Source organism: Protopterus annectens, chromosome 10.part0 (genome assembly GCF_019279795.1).
Source record: "Protopterus annectens isolate FY-2018-M chromosome 10.part0, PAN1.0, whole genome shotgun sequence".
Classification (NCBI taxonomy): Eukaryota; Metazoa; Chordata; order Ceratodontiformes; family Protopteridae; genus Protopterus; species Protopterus annectens.
Genome location: NC_056744.1, coordinates 27,549,886 through 27,575,477, shown reverse-complemented (window position 1 = coordinate 27,575,477; position 25,592 = coordinate 27,549,886). Strand labels below are relative to the sequence as shown.

Below are 25,592 nucleotides of genomic sequence, written 5' to 3'. Positions count from 1 at the left end.
ACGTCTGAGTGACATTAAATACATGCAGGTAGGTGCAAGTGTGAATGGCTGTGCCTTCTTTGAAGATTGGGCGTTGGGCTGGCAACTTGGCACCGTAAAAATCCACTGACAGTTATTAGCGGGCCAGAGTTCCACTCTTGTCAGGGCTTTGCCGTTTCCTCCACTATAGTGCGATCTCGGAATTGGTATATTTAAGTAGGGGGTGTGGGGGGGGGACGAAGACCCCCACTTTTGTTTTGTGGGGATTTTTTTTTCTCCCCCTGGGAGAAGAATCTCTGTTGTGTCCATTTGAGGTTTTGCAGCTTCGATTATTTGTGGTCGATGTAAGAGCGTTTGCTCTTTTTACGTTTCTTCTTTATAATATAGACCCCTGGGGACTGTAACCCAACCGTGAGGAGGAATGAAAGAGACAACATGAGACAAGATTTATAAGTTATGTACTTACCATAACTTGATATCTGTGTTGTCTTCTTTCTTTCCTCCTCACTGTCCCTCCCAGCCATCCCCCCTACCCAGTGTTCTAGAAGACCTGGAGACAACTTTTTAGGAACTGATGTTCCTAGTTTTGAGCCTGTGGTTCTTGATTCATACTTCCTTCTATTTTTTCTGCTCTCTGTCAGCTATTTGGGCAGCAAACTTGATCTGAGGGAGTTAGAGCATTATGGGAAGTGTGAGGAACTCGAGACTTGGATCCTAGTCTGCAAAAATGCAGCCAAGTCTGATCTGAGTGTCGGATCCATTACCCAACTGTGAGGAAGAATGAAAGAATACATCACAGATATCAAGTTATGGTACATACATAACTTACAATTTTATCACCTAATGAAGTCTTAACACTTCGGACAGTGTAGGTAAGAGTTTTTTTTTTCTTTCCCTGCTGTTTTCAGGCTAGGGATCCCTCTCCCATCTCACTTTTCTAAATTCCAGTCCTTTTCTGTCATGTTAGTGGGCCAGAAAGTAGCAAAGCCAAATCATTGCAATTCATTACATTTAGTTTATCAGGAAGTACACATCTGCAGTATTGCAGCAGCAGTAGTAGTAGTAGTAGCAGCAGCAGAAGTAGTAGTAGCAGCAGCCTGAGGCTCACACTGGAGGGGTACTGCATCGACTGGTTAAGACTTTCCGTAATCATGTAAGTAAAAAAAAAAAAATTGGAGGGCTAGAAAGATTCAGCAGGATGAATAGCTCACAGATTTGCAGACATATCTGTTACAAAGTCATCATGAAGTAGCATGACTGTTGAGATCTTTTAAGAATATTTTGGGAACAGCTATATAGCTTAGTATAGCTTAGTTCATAGTTATTTATTTATATATTGTTTAACCAGGGTAGTACACTGATCCACATGGAGTATTTTCAGCTCAACTCAGGTGCAGAACTACACAAAAAAGTAAGTAACAAGTGAATGCATATAGTATAAGACAATTCCATGCAATTTGTAATACAATATGAGCAGAGGATTTTTGATTATTACTTGATAAATTCCTGTCGATAATTAACAAATGATTAATAATCAGTAATTAATGAATCTTCACTTCCTGGATTTTATCCTAGATTCATCGTTTACAAGATTTGTGTATTACTTGTTCTTTGATCCACTGTTACACTTTTATAGGGAGAATAGACTGAGCCATAACAAGTCTCTTCTTTTTCAACAGAAACGTCCACGTTATAGATACAGGGTACCAGACTGTTTTGTAAGCCTTTTCTTACAGTTTCAGTATTGCAGAGGCTGCATACTTTTGTGGACACGAACAGGCCAGCTTTGAGGCACATGGACCATTACTTTGTTATACTATCCCTAGCAGAACAGCAATTGAAAAAAACGTTCAGACCCATTCTGACTTTAGGTTAAAAAACAAAACAAAACTTTTTTGCAGCAGGCATTGGTTTTTGCTTCGAAAGGCATGAGTGCATCATCCTTTAAGAATGTATTTTGAGAGTCCATCCCGCCCCCTTGTCAGCTGACCCTGTGAGAGAAGAAGTATGGAGGTCTCCTTTTGTTAGGCCTTCCAAAATTTGGTTGAGTTTCCAAAGAAGGAGATGGGCCCTTACCACTGTATAGGGCCGCTGTGATCCATTCTTTCTCCTCTGTCATCCATATCAAATCAGCCCCATCGGGAAGAAGATGATGTTTCACAGGCTGAGGTGGGTCCCTAAGCATCTGGCCATGTTTACACCTTTTGTGCCAGCCAGATTCATGTTCAGCCCAGCTTGGAGCATCATCACAAGATGACCAGTGGGTTTTTGACATCCTCTCATGTGATCCTTTCTTTAAGATGTAGGCTCTTCCCCTGAAAAATCTTCACTTAGAGACCAAATTGTATCTACAAAGCTTTGTGAGCAAGGATGGGCTCAGACTTTCCTTCTCATATGGTCCATAGAGGCTGTTTGCTTATTTTTGTACAAGACTGGTTGGCTTTCTGTCCTCTCTTCATAGTGCTAAGGAGGGAGGTTGAGGTACATGTAATACAGACCTTGGAAGCTTCTAGAAGAGCATCAAGTGTGTGATTTTGGTGGTGACTTTCCAGGGGTCCATGTTTTTGCTTCTACTGGTGTAATGAGTGGTGTCACTGGACATAATGGATGCCTTGTAATGTGTTATTCCTCGGGGCCAACCCAGGAAGTTTCTTCTGTTTTCCATGGATTGGCACCACTTTTAATAATATGTGGTGCAATTTAGTACCTCCTTTGCTCTCCGAGTTTACCTTTGTATTTGCTGATATGGTGGAGGCCTTGCAGAAAGACCTCCATGTATTCCCTTTTCTATATTCTTGGACCATGATGGCCCTGTTTAGGAAATCTTTGATGTTGTCTTTGGATTCTCCATAGACTGTGATAACTCCTCTCAAAGGATTGCTTCCATCAGGGCACAGTTGGAATACACTTCACGACCAGTCATCCAGTCATTCCTGCCACAAAGGAGAGAGCCCAGGAGGTCATGCATTTGGTGGCATCATTGAGACAGCAGGACAGAGTCTAGTCCAGGAAACTTCTACACCTTTTGAGGTTTGAAGGCTACAGTTTTTGTGGTGCCCTTTGCATGCCTAGGATCCAGGCATTGTACTGGACATTTAGACACCAGTGACTGCAGTCATGTTCCCTTCTTGCATCCAAACCTGTTGTAGATCATGACATTGAATGCTCATTAACATGGTAGGGAAGCACACTTCAGCTATCTTATGTGGTTTAGAGAGGGTGAATTCCTTGGGAGAGTGATAGGAATTCACATAAACCAGCTGAAGTTATGGAATATGCTTCTAGCCCTAAGGTGTTGGGATGATGAGCTGAGATAGGATGCCCCAGTTTGATCCAGTCAGTCATGTGCTATGTAAACAAGAAAGGCAGCATTACATGTGCTTATACCCCCCCCCTTTTTTTTAAGATGATAGATGCAGGTCGGACAACGGGCAATACACCTCCACAGCCATTTTGAAGTAGGGATGGGTAGTGTTAGTGCTGGCATACTCCTCTCATCACTTCCGATGTCCTCTACTAGAGCTAAGAATACAGGAGTCCTGTCGGGCCAGAGTGGGGTACCCCTCAGATTAACCTGTATGTCATTTGGAGGAATGGATATCTCCCTTAATTGTTTTCAATCCAGCAGAGTAAGGGAGAGTTGATGTTGGATGTGTTCACTCTCTCTCTTCTTGAAGAGGCAATATGTTTTTATTATTAGCCTAATTGCAAAATTCATTTAAGAAAGATCAGTTTTCTCATTAAAATTTTTGTAGCTGAGTAGGGTCTACATCAGGCACATTTCAGTAAAGGAAACTGTCCCAATACAAGCCAAGTAACTACCCCCCATTGCTTAGGTTGGCAGCCATCTCCATCTTAAGTCGTCTGCTCCTTCAGTGCCTTTGCGTGTTGTTGCACCTTTCAGATAGACACTTTTTTCAAACACCTTTATTGAAGTATACTCCACACAAACCATACCAGCACCAAACCGGGAACAATAAACCAAGGAGCAAACTTCAAGGAACCAGTCCACAGCCAAACACAGATGTTCTTCGTGTTTCACTGTTGCATTCATTACATTTGGGGTCATCCTGCTGGCAGGTTGCCCTCATTCGGCCTGAATTCCAAAGTCTTGGGTCCTGCGTCGGTTGCTGTCACCTCTTCGGAGCAAAGTCCAAAACAAAACAGCTTCAGGGTAATGAGCCTCTTCAGATTCAAAATAGCAACTCCAAAAACAAAACAGAATGAGGCTCGCCACAGCACAAAATCCACAAAGAAGAATTTATTACCTGCAGTAACAAAAGTAAGCTCTTTCACGTTTTGCAACGCTTCATCAGACTTTTACAACTACTACTGTTTCTAACCACATTTAAATTATACACCTTGTACTCAATTAATCTATCACATCATGAGGAAATCACTTACATTCTAAAAGCGGCAGTCACATGTTCACAACATCAAAGACATATGCATCCATATAAAAACTTGAATCAAAAACATAAATATTATCATATATTAAAATATGCATATATAAAAACATCTAAAAAAGTATATATATATATATATATATATATATATATCAAAATCCTAAACACATATATAAGAAAATATATATAAAAAATATATATATTAATATATTAATGCTAGTGGACATAGGGACGTGCTGCTAAAAACGGTTTCAAAGTTACTCTTTCATTCAGCCCATGTCCCCTGCAACTTTGCAATCTTATTATCCATCTATTTTCACGTTCTTCAGTATTATTCTTTATATCACCCAACCTATTCGTTACCTTAATTAATTCTAAAACACTACATTTGAAACTGTGTCATACCTTTCTCTAGGACATATCGGGCTAGAGCATTATTTTCATCTTCTTTATTTATTGCATAGACATGTTCACAAACCCATTCCCCAAGACTCCTGTTCGTCTTGCCTACATAAAAACATGAGCATGTCTGACAAACAGCTAAGTATATCAAATTCCTTTACTTACAATCAGCATAGAAATTAAATTTATAGTTATGATTTGTGTCTGGATGTACAAAATAATCATTTCCAGACATATATGAGCAATGATTACAACTTCTACAAGATAGTGTACCCTGTCTACTTGATTTCATGAATGTATTTTTATTATTCCTATCCTCACAGCTTAACAACCTCTTAAGTGATTTCATATTCCTATATGAAAAACAAGGTTTTTGACCTACTATTTCAACTATCTTCTCATCAGTAGTCAATATTCCCCATTTTTTTTCTATTATTCCTCTAATTCCTTTATTCACATTCATATAAGGAATTATCACTCTATTTTCATTATTACATTGATTTTTTGTTATTATTAATGCTCCCACCACTATTATATGAATATGGTCTCCCTTTTCCTTTCCTTACTAAATTGTTCATTTTATACACAGCCTCAGCTTCTTGTTTACTATATCCTCTTGACATTAAATTACTCACTAACATCTCTTGTTTTTTTATTACAACTCTCATCACTTGTAGTGAGACGCGACATCCTTAGTGTTTGACCTTTCACTATGTTATGATATATATGTTGAGGATGCATGCTGCATCTATGTGACATATTATTTTTCCAACATGGCTTCCTATATATCTCATCACCATTTATCTTTATCACCTGAACATCCAAGAATTCCATCTTTTCATAAGATTGTGTCTGTTCAAACCTCAAAATATCTGTCGTTCCATTGACATATTCAGTAAAGTCATTCAGCTCTGTTTCTGTACCTCTCCATGTCAAAAACACATCATCCACAAAACGCTTGTAGAATTTAATGTGTTTATTATATATAATATTTGACAACACATCAAACACCGGACTGGTGTGGCTGCTTGTTCTTGGTTTTTATTAGTTTATTTGCAGTGGTTCAGTTTTTTGGATTTATCAGTAGAAGTTAACTGCAGGTGCACCTAGAGGTGTCACTCAGATGTAATGAGAGATAGTGCCAGAACTCCCAGCCACTAGAGACAGAGATACCCCTCGTTCTTTGCCTCAGACTGGAGGTTGCATGGTGGCAGTGCGCTTGCACTTGCAACCCAGGCCTCCCATTCATATTCAGTCCTCAGGGACAGACCCTTACAACCAATGTCTCAGAGATGGCCTGTGAGGCTCAGTTCCACAACCTACAAACACAGGGGAAGTGGGAAATCAACTTCAGAAACAGGCCATCAATTGGAAGGAACTCATGGCTGTACAAAAAAGCCTAATAGCCTTCAAAGAAAAACTTGACTCTAGGTGTCCTGCTAGTAAAGATGTACAACACCACAGTTGTGTGGTACAGCAGCAGACAGGAGGGACACATTCCTACCCTCTGTGCCTTCTGGCAATGCAAGTATGGGAAGCAGCATACTCTATGGGACTGCATCTCATGGCACAATACCTACCAGGAGTTCAGAATGTTCTAGCAGACTGCCACAGCATGAATCTTATGGATCCTCATGAGTGGCACCTGCACCCAGAGAGGTTCCAGACCATAAGACAGTCTTGGGAGGGTTCCTCAAGTGAATGTCCTCCAAGCAGAACATCCAGTTGCAAAAATTCTGCACAGGTTCAAACAAGATTCTGCCTGGAAAACAGATGCTGTCTCCTTCCGTGAACCCAAGTTTTCATTTATGCATTCCCCCCATACCCCTAATTCCTCATGTCCTGTAAAAGATAAAGGTGGAGGGCCCAAGAGCAATACTGACAGCTCCAGATTGGCCCATACAGTATTGGTACCCTCTCCTCCTCCAGCTCTCCAACCAGGCACAATGGATTATTTGTTAGAGGATGGGACCTACTCACTCAAAATGAGGCTAGGGTTGTTCACCCTGACTCATTGACCCTCAGGTTGGCAGTATGAATGATCCCACAATGACCTACACACGGAGGCCTACGTAAGGAGATGCTAGACATCCTTAGTCCAGAAGACCTAGCATTAAGAAATCTTACAAAGCCAAATGGAAAATGTTCTCTTATTTGGTGCACAAACCATCACATTAGAACCACAGTCAGTTCAAATTATCAACATCCTTAACTTACCTGACTTCTCTGCTAAATCGGGGCCTTTTCTACTCTTCCATTAAAATCCATGCTTTTGCCATTTCTGGTTGTGTGCCTTCTCACAGTCCTATTTTTTCCCATCCACTCTTATGACAATTTCTTGGGGGGGGGGGGGGTCATACACATTAGGCCTCCCAGAAGGAAGCATCTGCCTCCATGGGACCTAAACTTTGTTTCAGAAAAATTAACGTTGCCTCCATTTGAACCAGCGGCATCTGCTGACCTCAAGTTTCTGACTTGGAAAACAGCTATACTTCTAGCTATCAGCTCAGCTAGGAGGGTGTCTGAACTGCAGGCTCTCATGGTTGTTGAACCCTTTCTTATTTTTCTCAAGGATAGGGTGTTTTTAACAGAAACCCTATCTTTCATGTGCAGGGTGATCTCTGACAGTGCCTTGAATCAAGCCATCCTTCTACTAACTTTCTTCCCCAACCCTCAAAATAATGGGGAGAGAATTCTGCATTTCTTGGATGTTCACAGGCAGCTGTGTTTTTACCTGGATAGGACAAAAGCTTGGAGAAAAAACTGAGCAGCTTTTCATTTCCTTTGCTCCTGGTGCAGAAAGCAAACAAACGTCCGAGCAAACTATTTCCATATGGATCACCCAATGCATCTCCTTTTGCTATAGCTTTCATGGCAAATTCCCCCCAGTTGGGATTAAATCTCACTCAACCAGGGCTACTGCTACCTCTGCTGCCTTCATTAAGGGGGTTCCTACCAAAGACATTTTAGAGGCAGCCACCTGGTCTTGGTGCATACCATCACCAGACACTACCTTTTATCATCCCTCTCCAAGTCTAGAGCAGAGTTTGCTATTGCTATCCTGCAGGGCATCCTATCTTCACCCTAGCATCCTTCCACCCTCTCCTCTGCTTTGGGAATCTTCCCACTAGTCAGGACTGCAACAGTGAAACATGAAGAACATGGTGCAGTTTTGTGTACACTTACTCTAAATGTAGATGTTTATGTGTGTTCATTCTTGCAGTCTTCTTTCGCACTTCCCTACCCCCTTAGCCTACTAATAGGCATCATCTGACAGTGCTACACAGTCAAGGGGGCCTTCATTGGCTTCTCCTCCTCTGCCAGGCCATCATTTGGGATAGCTCCAGTCTTCTCAGGACTCCTCTCATTTTAATTACTTCTTTATGGCCATGTATGACAGAGGAAGGACCACTATTGCTGCCAGATTTTTTCACCCCCTTACACAGCAAAATGAGTCACTAATGCACCCAAATCTAAGGAACCTTGGGGTCTCAGCATGATGTTTCTTAGCCGAGCACCTTTCATGGACCACTTCTCTGCAGAAGTGCTGTGCATTGTGCACAGTCTGGAAGCCAAGCACCAGATGATCCTACCTGAGCAAAGAAAATGTTCTTGATTTAGTGCTTATCTAGGGGTATTCCACCCAATGAAGCTGCAGAGCCGAATGTCTTGTGGTATTTTCCAGAATTGCACCATCCTGAGTTTGTCCTATCCATCTGCAAAGGTTTATTTTCCAGCTGTAGCAAGCTGTCTCGTCATCGCCTTCTTCTTCTTTTGGCTTTTTCCGGTTAGGAGTCGCCACAGCGGATCACCTGTTTCCATTTCTTTCTGTCCTCTGCATCTTGCTCTGTCACACCAACCACCTGCATGTTCTCTCTAACCACATCCATAAACCTTATCTTAGGCCTTCCTCTTTTCCTCTTACCTGGCAGCTTCATCCTTAGCATCCTTTTCCCAATACACCCAGCATCCCTCTTCAGCACATGTCTAAACCAACGCAATCTCGCCTCTCTGGCTTTGTTTCCAAACTGTTCAACCTGGGCTGACTCTGTAATATACTTATTCCTAATCCTGTCTACCCTCATCACATCCAGTGCAAATCTTAACATCTTTAACTCTGCCACATTCAGCTCTGACTCCTGCCTTTTTGTCAGTGCCACTGTCTCCAGCCCATATAACATAGCTGGTGTCACTATCCTTTTGTAGACCTTCCCTTTCACTCTTACTGGTACTCGTGTGTCATAAATCACTCCTGACACTCTTCTCCACCCTGCCTGTACTCTCTTCTTCACCTCTCTTCCACACTTGCCATTACCCTGAACTGTTGCTGCCAAGCATTTAAACTCATCCACCTTTGCCAACTCTACTCCCTGCATCCTTACCATTCCTCTATCCTCCCTTTCATTCACACACATATATTCCTTCTTAGTCCGGCTGACCTTCATTCCTCTCTAGAGCATATCTTCACCTCTCCAGGGTCTCATCAACCTGTTCCCTACTCTCACTACATATCACAATGTTATCTGCAAACATTATAGTCCACGGGGACTCCTGTCTGATCTCGTTTGTCAACCTGTCCATCACCAGTGCAAATAAGAAAGGGCTCAGAGCAGATCCTTGATGTAATCCCACCTTCACCTTAAATGCATCTGTCACTCCCACTGCAGATCTTACCGCTGTCACACTACCCTTGTACATATCCTGTACCACTCTTACACACTTCTCTGCCACTCCCGACTTCCTTATACAATACCACAACTCCTCTCTAAGCACCCTGTCATAGGCTTTCTCTAAGTCCACAGAGAGACAATGCAACTCCTTCTGACCTTCTCTATACTTGTCCATTAACACTCTCAGAGTAAACATAGCATCTGTAGTGCTCTTTCCTGGCATGAAACCATACTGCTGAGCAAGCTGTCTCTGTATCTCCTTTATTCTTTGGATTTACTGTACAACTTTTCACTGTACTGCATTTTGTTTTATTATGACTTTTGGTTTGGGTTGTGCCTAAGTCTTTATTACCACATGCATCCAGCTTTCTGATATAATTTACCCTGTAATTATTTTCTCTGTACTTTTTTTTTTCTTTAGCTTAGTGGCCCAGGTCATGCCTGATAAGAGCACTTACCTAGTTAACAAATGTATAACTTTTTGGGCTTCCAAGATAGCTGCACACTGAGTAACAGCTTGTTTCTAGCTCTCCCAGTGTGAAAACAGAAACTTGGCAGAGAAGGCTAGTAGACTTGTGTTTACGGGTGAATTTCAGTAAATGCTAGTAAGTGCACTGCTTCGATGCCAAGAATAGAGAAATGCAGAAGACCTGGAAAAAATCAGCTACAAAAAGTGAGGAAGAAGCACTGACTGTGGGAAGTTCTGCAGCTGTTCAGCAAAAAGCAATGTAGCCTTCAGACATGACTTCCAATAACCTTCAGGAAGATATAAGACAACTGCATACAGACCTGGTTAAACTAAACAAAACACTGATGGAGAATATCAATGCAAACAACAAAAAGCTGGAAAAAAATGGAAGAATCTTTAAACAGATATTCGGATGAGATGATAAAGCTGCAAAAATCAGAGGTTGAAATGAAGAATAGGGTGACTGAATATGAGACTGCTCAGGAAGAGATGTTTCAAAAAAATAATAGAATTAGAGGACAGTGCACATAGGGAAAACCTGAGAATTTCAGCAATACCAGAGAAGCTGGAAGAAACAGACTGCATCAATTTTATGAAAGCACAAATAAGCAACTGGACTGGTATTCCACAGCAGGAATTGTTGGTTGAAAGGGCACATCATGTCTACACCTAGCTGTAAGAAAGCAACCTAGACCTGTAATAGTAAAGATGTAGTCCTTCCAGCAGAAGGAGTTGATTCTGACAAAACTGTGGCAAAAGGACAAAATATTAAAAGTGGGAGACAGCCAAGAGTTTGTGGAGAATTGCTCATTGTACACCAGGCAGAAGAGGAGTAACTTCATTCCACTATTCAGGGAATGTCGAGACACAGGTGTGAGATTCAAACTGCTGTATCCAACTGTCTTCCCTGAAGGGACAAAATCATTTTTTGATGAAGTGCATGCTAAGGAGGAAATACAAAAGTTTTTTTCCAGGAAAAGGTGAGCTGTGAGACGGGGGGAGATTCTGCATCTTGTTCTGGTAGGGAGGATCACAGAGAGACTTTACCTGTGAAACCTTTTCCAGTATATTAATGGAAAATGTTGGGAGAGAAGGAAAGGAGCATGAGAGTTGACTAGAAGACTCCAGAGTATATTAGAAATGAAGCAGAGGCAGGATTTGGGCGATTGAGAACAGTAATAAAACCAGTGACTCGGTATTGGATTAAAATAAAGTAATTATGTTTGTGAAATATGACAGAACAAGAAGATCTGGTATATTGGACTTTTTCAAAATTTCTTCGATTTGTGGGGGGCCAAAGTATATGCCCTTCTTCATGTCAGTAATGTATGGAAAAATGCTTTGAGTGGGAGGGAAGCAAGCTAACTGTAAGTAAAGATAACATTTTCTTTTCTTAATAGTACTGTATTTGTGGTGTATGGGTTTCTTCACACCCTATTTTTAAATGTAATGGGGATTATAAACAGGTGCTGCTGCTGCTATTTTCTCCCCACTTCTTTTTCTTCTTGGACAGTTTTGAGAAAGTCTGGTAGAAGGGGATTGGCTGAGGGAAAAGAAAAAAGGAGAGAGCAATTGGCTAAAACATAATGTTCACTGAAAGCAATCGGGGGTTTTCCCACATCAGAGGGCTTTAAAGATCAGACAAAACCAGTTAGACTTGAAGTAAAGTTTTCTGTGTTTTAAATGCAGTGGGGATACTAATATAATCAGGTGCTTTTGTTTTTTCTTCTCCCTTCTCTTTTTTTCTTTGTTCAGTTTTAAGAAATGTAGGCACTGCAATGTAAGAAAATGGAAAGAGGAGAAGTGAGGAAGGTCTGGTTAAGAGACCATGACAAAAGAAAATTCGGTGTGCTTTATCCCGTTCTTGCATCGGGAAATGACTGGGTTAAGACCCTAGACATTATCCAGTAACACGTTTATTACAAAACATGTAAATGAAAAAGAATACTGAATATTGTAAGGCTTTTTTTATGGTAAACAAGGTACCCTTAGCAGTTTTGTCTGTTTTGAATGTCACTAGAAGACAGTTTGATAGAGAAATCACTTGGAGAAAGTGTTTACTGAAAGTATTCAAGTGTTTTCTCAACTGGGAGAGCTATAAAAGTAGACAAAATCTTACTAATAGCATAGGCTGTGCCATGCATCTTAGCATAACTAACCTTTCTATTGGGTTAAATCTAGCCTGTCTGTGTAGCTATCAACTTGAAACTTTTGTTCTTATTAGTAATCGAAAACTTCACTATTTGAAGATGTACATAGTTTTGTGTGTTATTAACTTAATAGGTTTGGGGGGGGGGGAGTTTGTTCTGTTTGACGGCTTTCAAAAAACAAAATGTTGTGTAAGATGTGGCATAGGCTCAAATGGATATGACAAGAAACAAGTGCATACAAGACCAACCTGCCGAACAATATATGCATGTAACATAAAAGTTGGAACTGGGCATTTAACAAAAAAGCAGTTATACATAAACAGTGGTAATAATAACTATACAAGACAATGATGATTTCTGTAATGTCTTTCAGTATGAATGGTGTTACAGATTAGTGAACTATATTTAAAATGTAGAGTGCAGAGAGCTATGCTACAGGAGACGAGCCTAGAAAGAACTGAACATGTGAACTTGATAAAGGTTTGCAGGATGGTTATTCAGTGGAATATCTGGGGCAAAGGAACAGAGAAGTAATATATTTATTGCAAGAGGAGCTCCAATAGTGATAGAAGAGGGAAAAAAAAGATGATAATGGAAGATGTATAGTACTAAGGGGCTACTGGCAAGGGAGGAAGGTTTCACTGGCATGCATTTACATTCCACCTAAAACTGCTACAATAGGTCTTAAGAAAATTCTGGGAGAATTAGTCAGCTTTCAGCAAGGAATGTTGCTGGAGACTGGAATTTGTTTTGCAATAGTGAAGATGTGTCTAAGAGGCCTATAAGGGAAAATATAACATAGATGGGTAGATTTTTGAAGAAATGTATGAAAATGTTTGGCATGGAAGATGTGAATTCAGTACTAGGAGTTCAGAGTTAATCTATATGTTATTCTCCAAGATACCAAAACTGGGCTAGGTTAGATGGAATTTCTCTCTCACAGGAATATGTGCATTTAATTGAAGGTCTTGAAACGCACCCAATAACTATTTCAGATCATGTGCCAATAATAACTAAAATAACGCAAGGTAATGAAATAAAAATGAGACACTGGCGCTTTCCCACCTATTGGCTGAAAACAGATGAATTTAAGGAATGGGTTTTTCAATTAATTCAAGAGCTCTAGAGAATATAGAAAATTCTTCTGAAAATACACAGTATTGGGGAATTGAGGAATGGGATAAAATTAAAGTGGTGTTTAAAACTAGATTGGAAATAAAGGAAAGGGAAATGTGGCTAAGAAGTAATGAGAATTATTTAGAGGAACTTAAATGTTAAAGTATTGCAAAATAGGGGGAATCTCTCAGAACAAGAAAAGGAGCAACTGCAGAATGCTAAACAGGAAATAAGGGATTACCTCGATAACATGCACAAGTTTAGAAAGATTGGTGTGAAGCAACTGTTTTTTGATGATAATCCTAGAGCACAAAAACTTCTAGCTCAATGACTAGGGCAACAAAAAGTGGAAAGGGCTGTCACTAAGCTTAGGGAGCGTATAACAAGGAAAGTAAGAGATCCTGTAGAAGTATTAGAAATATTTTAAAAATTTTATGAAAATTTGTATAAAGCAGAGAAATATGCAAATCTAGAAAAAGTACAAATGGAAATGTTTATGGAAGAATGAAATATGTCAAGGTTAGAGGTAGTTTATAATCTCAATTATTGCTAGGAAGAGATGGGATAAAAATGGCTATGTATAACCAATCTGCCGGAAAGTTCTCAGGAATGGATGTATTCCTGTGGAAGTGTGGCAGCTAGGAAGGTAAAACTGATAAAGATCTGGAAGATTTTGTTTAACAGTATTTTAAGAGGAGGACAAGTATCAGCATCCTGAAAAAGGCGATGGTAATGGTAATTCCTAAAGAGGGTAAAGATCCATCGGATCCCATTTCAATACTAAAACATGATTATGAAGTGTTTGTGTATAATGGCTAAAAGAATGGCAAAGTGATACCAAAATTGATAGAAATGGATCATTATGGTTTTGTGGAGTGGAGGCAAACATTTGCCATTATTAACAGAACATTGATTATCTAGAGGGAAGCAGAATGCAAGAAAAATACCACTGTTATTGGTGGGTCTTGAGGCAGAAAATGCATTTGACAGATTAGACTGGGACTTCATGTGCAGGGCATTGGAAGCATTAGCTTCCCGTGATACAATTATAAGGTTGATTGGGAGTGTATATGAGAGATCAGACGTGAAAATTGAAGTGGGTGGCATCCTCTTGATAACTTTTGCTTGAATAGAGGAACCAGGCAGGGTTATCAGCTTTCCCCTTTGTTGTTTGCATTATATTTAGAACCACTGGCAAAGAAAATACAGGCCTCAGAAATTCAAGGATATAATTGGTATAGTAGTCAGGAAAAGCTGGATCTATTTGCAGATGATATTTTATACATGACAAAACCAGAAAGGGACATTACAGTGTTGTGGAACATTTTAAGAAAGTTTCAAATCTTCTTGGGATACAAAATTAATGAAGCTATAACAAAGGCAATAGCGGTAAAGTATGTACCCACACATAAATTGGTCTAACAATATCCATATTTATGGGAGTATGGATTATAAATTACTCTATTGTAGCAGCTAAAGCTATGTGGGAGGAGACTAAACAGAAGATAATACAAAAATTGAAAAACTTGAAGCTTTGCTATATGGATATCGATACTAAGATACAAGAAATAAAATGTTTTTAGTCCCTTTAGTATTATACACAGGTCTGGCATATTGTTATTAACCAGAGGAGAAGCTCTGGATAGCAATTAAAAAAGAGTTGAGGGATTTTATCTGGGAAGGGAAGACAGGAAGGGCCAAGTGGGATAAGATGATTTTTCCATTAGAAGAAGGCGGACTAAGATTACTCAATTTGAGGGGGTATTTTAGAGCAACACATTTAAGGCTCTTATACATAGCACAAGCAGAAAACTGTAATTCAAACTGGAAAGGAATAATGATGATACAGGGGGGGTGGGGCTCAAAAAGTAAGAGACTGGGATTTTGGATGCAGACTCTTAAGGAGAACAACAAAAATCATGCAGAGTATTATATTCATAAAATAGGACGTTTTGTAAGAATTACACTAACACAAGAATTATAGAAAAGAGACTCTGCTGATAGAGATGACTGTGGCATGGGATACAGATAACAGGCAGGGGGGGCTGGAATGTATTGGAGAAAACTGGCAAAGGAACCAAGTTATTGGGAGTAAATAACTAGAAAGGGGAAGGTAATATAATGGGAAGAGGCCAAGAATGTATTTGGACTGTAGGTTACAGATAGCCTTCCTTGTCAAGGATTGGTTTCAGAGTATATGCAAAGAGAAAGGAATAGGGGGAGTCCTAAATGAAAAACCAGCACTGGTACAGTTTTTAATAGACTCTAGAACAGAAGCTGCTGTTAAAAAAAGGAATAATTAGTAGAGGATATAAAATATTGCATGATAATTATAAGAATCAATCAGAGGAGCTTAGAAAGGACTGGAAAGAGAGATTGGATAAGCAATTCACAGAGACAATGGGGATATATATGTATATCTCCCAGATGTGCAAAAAAGTCTAGAAGATTTTAAGATCTTTGCCTGGAAGTGTTTGCATAGATATTTTTATACCCCAAGTAGACTCCAAAGAATTTTTCCTCAAGGGGATAGCAAATGTTGGAGGTATGACTGGCAAGAAATAGGTGGATGGGGAACATCTTTTTTGGGAGTGTAGTGAGCTGCTGGACTTAAGGAATTCCCTTTGGACCGCTCTGTCGGAGATGTTGGGTGAGCAGATTGGATTGACTGGGGAGCTGATTTTTTTTGAATCAGAATTGCTTAGACATAGTAAAGCCTTGCTGAGTCTAATTATGGTGGCTGCCAAAAAAAGCAATTGGTAGAAAATGGAAATCAAAGTCTATACCAACTTTGCCTGAAGTAGTGAATATAGTAACAGAGATAAAACAACTAGAACTGGGATCTTTAGAAAAGGAACAGAGCAAACTACATAGGAAAAATGGGAATTGTGGTAACAATATATGCAGAGAAGGAACAAAGTTTAAGAGGCGAGATTTGAATGAGCCATATAATGCTTCACTGACAATGACTGGATAGATTATAAGTGATGGATGTTTGTAACTACAGTTTCTTTGGTGTCTGTGATGTACAATGTTTACAACTGAAGTGTCGTCATTGTTTGTTTTTCATTTTTATAAATGTAAGATTGCCTATGTCATACATGATAATTTGATAAAGATTTTTATTGAGAAAGAAAAAAAAATGTATAACTTTCCCCTGCCTAATTGTTTATTAAGTAGAAGAATAGACTTCATCCACTGAACCTTTTGTCCACCATCTGGGTGTTGTCAGGATCCTTGTGTTATATTTAAACAAAGTCAAGGAGGTGAGATCTTCTAGTTCCTGTAGGGTTTATTTGGTTGAGGACCTCAAAGACACCACCTTCCTCCATCCTAGATGCAGACATGATTTAGATAATTCATTTTAATTAATTAAACAGAAGCTCAGGGCAGGGGACAGAGTATAGCCCCACTCCGACTTTGTCCAGAAGTTATTTTGGAAAGGTAGATATTAGCTTGTGGTTAAGTCTTATATGAAATGAATGCTATTGAGGCAGTGGACCTTTGTTTTCAAAATTCTGTTGATATGGTGAGTGTACTCGCACAGCTGTACTGCCCCCATAGAGGACACCCTTTTGAAAGATTTATCTCCTGCGAAGATCTTTCAGCCCACAATGTCCTCTGCAGAAAGGTTGCTGCTCTTCCTTCCCAGATAATTGTTAATGAGCATATACAAATAAGTGGGGTGAGGATGAGGGGGTTCTTGAGTTATTCCCTCTCCCTGGAGCCAGTTGTAAAGGATGACATCTTCAAAGCTTGAAAGCAATCAGATACTGACTCGTTTGCCCTTAAAATGTCTGGAACCCTCTAAACTCTTTGAGTAGAGTGCCATGATTTTTACACATCCTAAGGTTGACTGTTGTATCATTTTTTGGCCTAGCTTAGACCATGTAGGCATCAGCAGGTCAAGGCTATGAAAAGGTAAAGTTAATGTCCAGTCCTTCTGTCAGGAATACTTCAAATCTTATCTGTGTTACACATCCCAATTCCAGTGTTTTTGGTCGTTCAGAGTCTCTCTGAGCTCCTTGATCAAAAGATGGAGTCTTTTGGGAAAGTGTTGAATTTGACATGGTTATTGAGGTCATATTGCCAGCTGTGCTTTTGAATGTGCAAAACAAATGGAAATGTCATTTAGAAAGTCCACATAGCCAAAAACAACAGAAAGACCCACTAAAGACAGTCTCCTCATTGTATAGTAACTTAAGCCTCCTAAGACGTTCAGTAGGAAATAAGCAGATGACCCCTTAAAGACATACAGGTGTTGTTTTTCCAGATCTTCTGAATCCTTGCCATGTTTTTAGTGGATTTTTTATTTTATTTATTTATTTATTTTTTTATATATGTATACATCTTTACTTATGCATTCAGGCAAGTACAGATAAACCCCACTGGCTGTAGCTGTGACATGTTTCACCCTTTTATGGGCTTGTCAGTACAGCATAAGTGGGGTAATTAGGTCATTCTCTGCAAACAATCTGATAAAAAGCTCGAGACCCATAACATTTCCCAAATAAGGAAAAAACAAGTAAAAAAGTTGCACAAAAAAGGCTACATGGGCAAAAGCAAATTGACCTAGGCTACTATGTAATACTTGCAACCTGCTAATTATATCGACACCATGCTTTTTATAAGCATTTTTTCCAAAACATGACCAAAGATTAACTTAATGTACGAATGTAAAATCGTATTTGCTGCCTCTTTGTCAGGTTGTCTGAATAAAGGGTGCAGTGAGACCTCCTGTTTTCATGTTTAAGAAATGAGTAAATATAAATAAATCTTCATCATCCATCCACAAACAGAACAATAGAAAGTCTGTTAAATGTACTGATTGGAAGACAACTGCATTTTTGACTCAGCAAGACAGAACACTATGTTCTTAAGCTTATAGCAAAGGCGGAAGAGGAAAAGGTTGATAAAGTAATGGCTTAAGTGCACAGCCTTCTGTTAATGCTAGGTGAAGAAAGAAGCCATGACAAGGTAGGTGAGATGTTATTCTCCATAATCTTTTGCCAGATCTGCTGCTTTTCTGGAGAACAGTCATTGGAAACATCTGATAATAACACACTCAGTGTTGTGAGACTGCATGTGGGTGTTATTGCATGTTCACCAAGCAGTTAAAAGCTTAGCTTGCTTTCTAGTGCAGGCCCCTCCTTTGGATGAGCTGGATTTCAGAGTGAGTGCACTCCTCTTTTGTCTGCAGACACAAATTCTTCTTTAGCTATTACTGTATTTCTTGCTGTTCAGTCTTTTGATTTGCATGTTGTGTAAGAGCTGTTTTAAAGTAAGATACAACACTTAGTTACATTTTGTCTTAGAAGTGGATGTACTCCCTCCCTCTATTGTTTAGTTGCAGCTGTGATTTTCCTCCTCTTTGAAATCTGGAAGAGCTTTATAGTGGAAACCTGAGAAGTATAAATTTCTGTTACTTGCATTGCTGGACATTTTCTAGAGGCTGAAAAGAGACCACCTTTTACTTGTCAGAACATGAAGAACTTGACATGACTGAAGATGATCCCAAAAGGAAGGTTGCCAGAAAATTTAAAAGCTGGAACTAGTGCCAGTGCAGTATTAGTCTGGTATTATATTTTCTGTAGTACTTTCAGAGCCAGAGGTCCTCTGTTAAGGTTGGTACCATGCATAACTGTTTTGTCCTATGACTGTAAGAAAAGGACAACTAAATGTATCTGGTATTCTAAGGCCTTCGTTATTTGTCATGTTGTTTGTTCTCTGAATGTTAAAGTCACGTGCCACACCCCACAATTTATTTTTATTATAAATTTTAAAGGAAAAGATCCACCGGTTGTATGAGAGGAAGATAAATGAAGGACTAGACATGAACTCTATTATCCAGAGAAAGAAAGAGTTTCGCAACCCAAGGTATGTGTAATGTACATGGTTTGTATTTTGCATCTGCACTCCCATTTCCAAGCAGTTTTGTTATTAGTGACTTTCTGCTGGATGACGCTGCATTACCCCACCGGCCACTGTGGATATATAGGCTTTCACTTCTTTTGAAACCTATTCCACTCAACCGCCCAGATTTTTGCACAATGTCCAGATTTTTGTGTCATTTTTTGGTCTGTTCCTCATAAAATTTGTTGCTTTTGGGCAGAATCATTGAGGATAGAAATCACTAGATGTAATGGGATCCTATCTCGCCTACATTCATAACTGATGGGTTTGGAGCCGATCCATCGGCTCCGACTCTGCCACTATACACTAGAACGAAGTCTCTCATTGGCTGGGCTACCCCTTATCCCATAATGCTCCACCGCTACTTCCCCAGATCTCGTTTGCCGCTTTTCAAGCCGGACGTGGTCTCGACTTGGCTGGAGCTAAGTGATTTTTTCTTGACCTTTGGGTCGTTTTTGACTAGGGGTTATGTCACTATTTCAACAAACAGCTGTTTTAACAGCTTTGTGAATATTTGTGTTTAGTTTCGTGAAATTTTAAATTTTAGTCTAGTTCGCGCTACTTGTGTATTGGGCAAGGCCCGTTTAAGTTAGAGGGCTCTTGCCCTTATTGTATGCTTATACTTTGTGTTTCTTGTTGTGGTGTGTCTGAATTAGTTTCGGGCTAAGCCCGTTTAAGTTAGAGGGCTGTAGCCCGCGTAGTTCTCTCTGTATTTTTTTCACCTGTTGTGTCGGGCTAAGCCCGTTTAAGGTAGAGGGCTTTAGCCCAAATTCCAGTTACTACTTTTGGCCTTGTTGTCAGTTACCTGTATTTTTTCTTGTCAGTATGTCCAAGGAACAAAAGTCAGGTTTCAAAAAATGTGCAAAATGTAATTATAAGATGTCTATTACGGACAGCCATGCTGTCTGCGTGTACTGTTTAGGTCCCAAACATTTACAAGATACCTGTAGTGTGTGTCATGCTTTCTCTTCCAGGGTTCTCCAGGAGAGAAAAAACAAATTGAGTCTAAGGGGTCTGATTAAGCCTTCCTTTGAAGAAGCTTTAGCTTCCTCACCAGCTTCCAAAAAGAAGAGATCGTCGGCTCCGACCAGTCCGTTGGGCCCGACTCCTAAGAAGCATAGATTTTCGGCTCCGACCAGTCCGTCGGACCCGACAACTAAGAAACAAGGCTCGACGTCTTCTTCCTCGGCTCCAATGACTTCGGAGCCGATGGTTGAAGGGTCTGCCTCGGTGCTTCTCCCCTCGGCTCCATTGGTTTCGGAGCCGCAGGTGAGTGCATCAAGAGGCCAATCACCTTCCTCGGCTCCCTTGATCTCGGAGCTGTTGGAGGTGTGCAGCTCAGACTCTTCCCCCTCGGCTCCGGAGCCTCCTTCGGCGCCGATACTGTTGCAGCCAGTCCCGGTCTCGGCTCCGATAGTGCTGGAACCGTTTCGGAGCCGGTCCCCTGCTTTATCGGAGCCGAGGCAGAAGTCTTCTCGGCCCCAATCTGTTTCCTCCAAATCCTCTAGGTTATCTGATTTGGATTTGGATAGGGTTATCCAGAGGCTGTTCCAGTCCCCATCCTTTACCAAAATGATTTCGGCTCCGGCCGGCGGGCCGACTCCACCTCCCATACACTTGATTCCTCCTCCGACCCCCTTGGGGCCTTTGGAGTTGGTGCAGGTAGAACGGAGCGGAATCGTCCAGTCGGAGCAGGGACCCCCTCAGAGTTTTTCTGCTCCGACTTTCATTCCTACCCTGTCCTCGGTGTCAGGGTTTGGTACCGGGTCTTCCTCGGCGGGGGCCGAGGGCAACACTGTAGAGTTCGCCTCTTCGATGCCCAGTCTTCCCCTCTGAGCATCTGCCGCAGGCATTCCCGGTACCTCCATGGTCCCTCAGCAAGTGCCCTCCGCGGAGTTTGGAGGGCCTGCTTTTGAGGCCACGAGGAGTGCGATGGCCATGACCTTGCCGGTTCAGCAGGTTTCTACCTCTCCATCCCAATTTCTGGGTACTGGTGCCTCTGGAGACTTTCTTTCCCACGACAGTGGGGCCCCAGGGCCTGAGGATACCCCCTTAGGGGGTTCCCTTCTTCCGGGGGGTCCTTCTGATTCTGCTTCAGATGAACCCCCAAGGAAGAAACTGTGTAAGAGGAAGCACGTTGATTCCCAAGATGAATCCGTCACTTCAGATAGTGACCTCGAGGATGCGGAGGGGTCCCCTAAATCGTCCTCTGATGATGTCTCTTTCTCGGATATCCTTGAGATTTTGAGACAGAGAGGCGATTGGCAATCCAAAGCCCCTACCGCTGAGGAGTCAGTTTTCCTCAAGGCCTTCGGGGCCCAGCCCTCCTCTTCCTGGGTGTCTCCACACTTCGATGAGCTATTGGACCTGATCTCTCAGAGGGTGTGGGAACATCCTGACACGGCGGAACCGGTGCCTGCCAGGCCCAATAAGTTCCTTTCAGCTCCCCCCCAGAAGGAATTCCTTACTAAGGGCGTTGCAGTTGATGCTATGGTGGTGGCATCTGCCACTCAGCAGGACGTGGCAGAGGCTTCGACATCTATTCATCCTCTTAATAAGGATTCTAGGAGCATGGATAGGTATGGGAAGCGTACCCTTTCTTCAGCGACCTTTACCATGTGGTCGCTGAACTATCTTTGTCACTTTACAAGGCTCCAAAGGGACCTCCTCAAGGAGTTAGGAGAGTCCCTTGCGGGTAACCTTCCTGAGGCGTTAGCACAGACTGTAGGCGCCCAGATGACTACCCTAACTTCCATTGTTAACTCTTCCATGAGGCTCATTTCCTATGCAGCTGAGGGGGTGAGTAGAGCAGCGGGCACAGGAGTGGCTCTTAGGAGTCAAGCCTGGTTATGCTTGTGTCCATTCGCGGAGGCCTTTAAGTCTTCCTTCGCTGACGCCCCCTTTGATGGGTCTTCCTTGTTCGGACCCAAGGTGAAGGACACGCTTACTCGGTGCGAGCAGGAGGGAAAGACCTTGACTGCCGTTGGGGCCCGTTTTTCCGCTCCCTCTAGACCTTATCCCAAGGGCCAGAAAGGAGGGAAAATGTGGTTCAAAAAAGCCCAAAAGGTTTTCTCTACTCAGCCGAGTGATCCCCCCTCCAGAGGCAGGGGGGGGATTCAGGAAGACGCCGCCCTAGAGGTGGCAGAGGCCCCCGTAACTCTGGAGACCGCGACTCCTTTCGTGGTTCCTCCTACCCTCAACGTCCCTACCATGTGGCCTGGCTGTGCTTCTCCGGAGCCGGTCGGGGGTCTTTTTGCGAAACACCCACAGGCTTGGGAATCGATAACCAAGGATCAGTGGGTGCTTCGCATTGTAACCGGAGGTTACCTCATCCCCTTTTTCAAGCCCCCTCCTCCTACAAGGAGAATCCCGGACGTGCCACCCAGTCAACGGGATCTAGCAGCCGTAGAAGTTTCAAAGCTGCTAAGCAAAGGAGTCATCCAGCCCATCCCCGCCGACCAGATCGGATCAGGAACTTACTCAAGATTATTTTTGGTGCCAAAAAAGACGGGGGACGTAAGGCCCATTTTGGACCTCAGCCTTTTGAATCGTTTTGTGAAAAAGTCCAAGTTCCGGATGGTCACCCTTCAGTCCATTCTCCCGTTATTGGAGAAGGATGTCTGGATGTGCTCCATAGACCTCAAGGATGCTTACCATCACATATTGATACGTCAGGAGTCCAGGAGTTATTTACGCTTCCACCTAGGAACCAGTCATTTCCAGTTTCGTGCACTGCCCTTTGGTCTCACCACAGCCCCCCGGGTGTTTACCAAGTGTCTCGCAGTGGTGATAGCTCACTTGAGAATTCTCGGATTCCAAGTGTTTCCCTATCTCGACGACTGGCTCCTCACTTCCACCTCCAAGCATTTACTGATTCGAGCGCTGACGGCCACAGTAACCTTGGGTCTCTCGCTAGGAGTCACTTTCAGTTGGAAAAATCTGTGCTGCGGCCATCTCAGCGTATCACCTTTATAGGCGCAGAGTTAGACACAATAAGGATGCGGGCATTTTTGCCATTAGAGAGAATTCAGATTCTACAATCACAGGTTCTAAATTTGTTACCCAAATCTCGAGTTCCTGCCAGACAGATTCTTCAGTTATTGGGTTCGATGGCTGCAACTATCCTCCTAGTACCGTTAGCCAGGCTGCACATGCAGGTGCTGCAATGGCTATTATCGGTTCAATGGTCATACCAAGAACTCCCCCTGAACCACCTAGTTCTGATTACTGATAGTTGTCGTCGGGACCTCCGTTGGTGGCTATGTCGGTCCAACCTGGACCGGGGGCATCCTTTCGCCCTCCAGCCCCCTGTTGCCACAGTGACCACAGATGCGTCCCAGATAGGGTGTGGGGGGGGGTCATTATCTGGACAGGTCTGTCCAAGGCACTTGGCAGGATTGCGAAGCGCACCTTCACATCAATATCCTGGAAATGAGAGCGGTGCTTCTAGTTTTACAAGCACTTCATCATGCTCTCCCCCAAGGTACTATTGCGATTCTATCCGACAACATGTCGGTAGTTTGGCACATAAACAAACAGGGCGGAACCAGGTCCTACCCCCTTTGCAGGGAGGCCATGAAAGTATGGCGCTGGGCCATAGCCTCTCGACGTTTCTTAGTAGCCACGCACATTCCGGGAAAAGCCAATGTGATTGCAGACACGCTCAGCAGGACTCTCCTGTTGCCCCATGAGTGGTCCCTCAACAACAGAGTGGCTGCACAGATCTTCGCCAAATGGGGCCTCCCTTGTTGCGACTTGTTCGCCAGCCCCAACAATGTGAAGTGCAGAGTTCTTCACTCTGACACCCTCTCAGGGACAGTCTTCCAGGGACGCTCTAGCCCACAATTGGCCCCCGGGTCTGCTGTATGCCTTCCCCCCGATTCCCCTTCTCCCGAGGGTGATTCAGAAGGCTCTTCATGTCGGGTGCCACATGATTTTGGTCGCCCCACATTGGCCCCGTCAGGTTTGGTTCCCATTTCTTCAGAAGTATACGGTACAGGGCCCTTGGATTCTGGACCCAGTGCCGGATCTGTTATCCAATCCATCGGGACTCTCTTATCCGTCCTTCATGTCGCTGCGACTGGCTGCTTGGTTACTCCACTTCCATCCTTAGTTAGAGATCTTTCTCTTTCTTCGGAAGTGATGCACATCTTGTCTTCTTCCCACAAGCCGTCTACCGTTAAGCTGTATTCCAGCAAATGGAAACGTTTTTTTTGTTGGGCCCAGCAGCGAGGCATTGATCCTCTTACGGCCCCAGTTCCGCAGGTCTTGGAATTTCTAGCTTCATTGTTTCATTCTGGCTCTTCAGTCTCCACACTTAAAGTTCAACTGGCGGCTATATCTAATTTTCATGTTGCTATAAACCCTTCTTTAATGGCTAATAGACTTTGCAAGTCCTTTCTTAAGGGAGCCTGGCTCCTCAGGCCTCCTATGGCTCATCCCGTGCCCCCTTGGGACTTAAATTTGGTTCTGGCCTCCCTAACTGCCCGTCCCTTTGAGCCGGCAGCCACTTGTGATTTAAAATTCCTGTCATGGAAAACTGCTTTTCTAGTGGCAATAACTTCTGCTAAGCGTGTTTCAGAGCTTCAGGCTCTCTGTTCTTCCCCTCCTTATTTGATCTTTTACAAAGACAGAGTTTCCCTTAGATTGAATCCATCCTTTTTGCCTAAGGTAGCATCCCCTTTATCCATTCAGTAATCATTGGAGCTCCCAGTGTTCTTTCCAAATTTTTCTAATAGAGCACAATATACCTTCCACCAGTTGGATGTTCACAGACAACTGCGTTTTTACTTGGATAGGACCACTGAGACTCGAAAATCTGACCAACTGTTTGTGCCCTTTGCGGAGAATAGGTTAGGTCGTCCAGTTGCCAAAGCCACAATTGCCAAATGGATTAGGGATTGCATCTCTTTCATTTATTCCCAGTCAGGCAGAGAGTTGCCTTTCCCAATCAAAGCTCATTCTACCAGGGCTATGGCCACCTCTGTAGCTTTTCATTCCAAAGTGTCAATAGATGATATTTGTGCGGCTGCTACTTGGTCTTCTCCGCACACCTTCATTTCTCATTACAAGCTTGATGTGGCTTCCCGAGGCAGAGCTTCATTTGGTTCTGCAGTTCTCAGGAGTGTGTTCCAGTGAGCCACCCTGGGTTTTCAGGTGCTAGGGACGCTGTCCCATCAGTTATGAATGTAGGCGAGATAGGATCCCATTACATCTTTTAGTTATGTACTTAACATAACTTTGGATGTATGGGATCCATCTACTACATTCATCCCACCCTCCTTCCCCCTATCTTTTGGATTTGGAGGAAACATTGGTCTTGCTGAGCTCTCCTTTGGAAGGGCTCTTGTTGGTTACAGTTATTGGTATGTGTTCTGTACCTGTATGTATGTATGAAAGCGAACAAACAAGATCTGGGGAAGTAGCGGTGGTGCATTATGGGATAAGGGGTAGCCCAGCCAATGAGGATCGAAACTTTTAGTTCTCA

At 42.4% G+C, this 25,592-nt stretch overlaps 1 protein-coding gene across 1 annotated transcript in view; it reads left to right on the top strand.

Moving 5' to 3' along the window:
* The window catches only part of LOC122812918 (SAP30 binding protein), a 1,615,174-nt gene that overhangs the window by 1,232,826 nt on the left and 356,756 nt on the right, over window positions 1-25,592 (top strand). Inside the window, exon 7 of the mRNA XM_044084976.1 lies at window positions 18,978-19,069. Coding sequence (XP_043940911.1) covers window positions 18,978-19,069 — 92 coding nt within the window. The remainder of the gene's footprint in view (window positions 1-18,977; window positions 19,070-25,592) is intronic.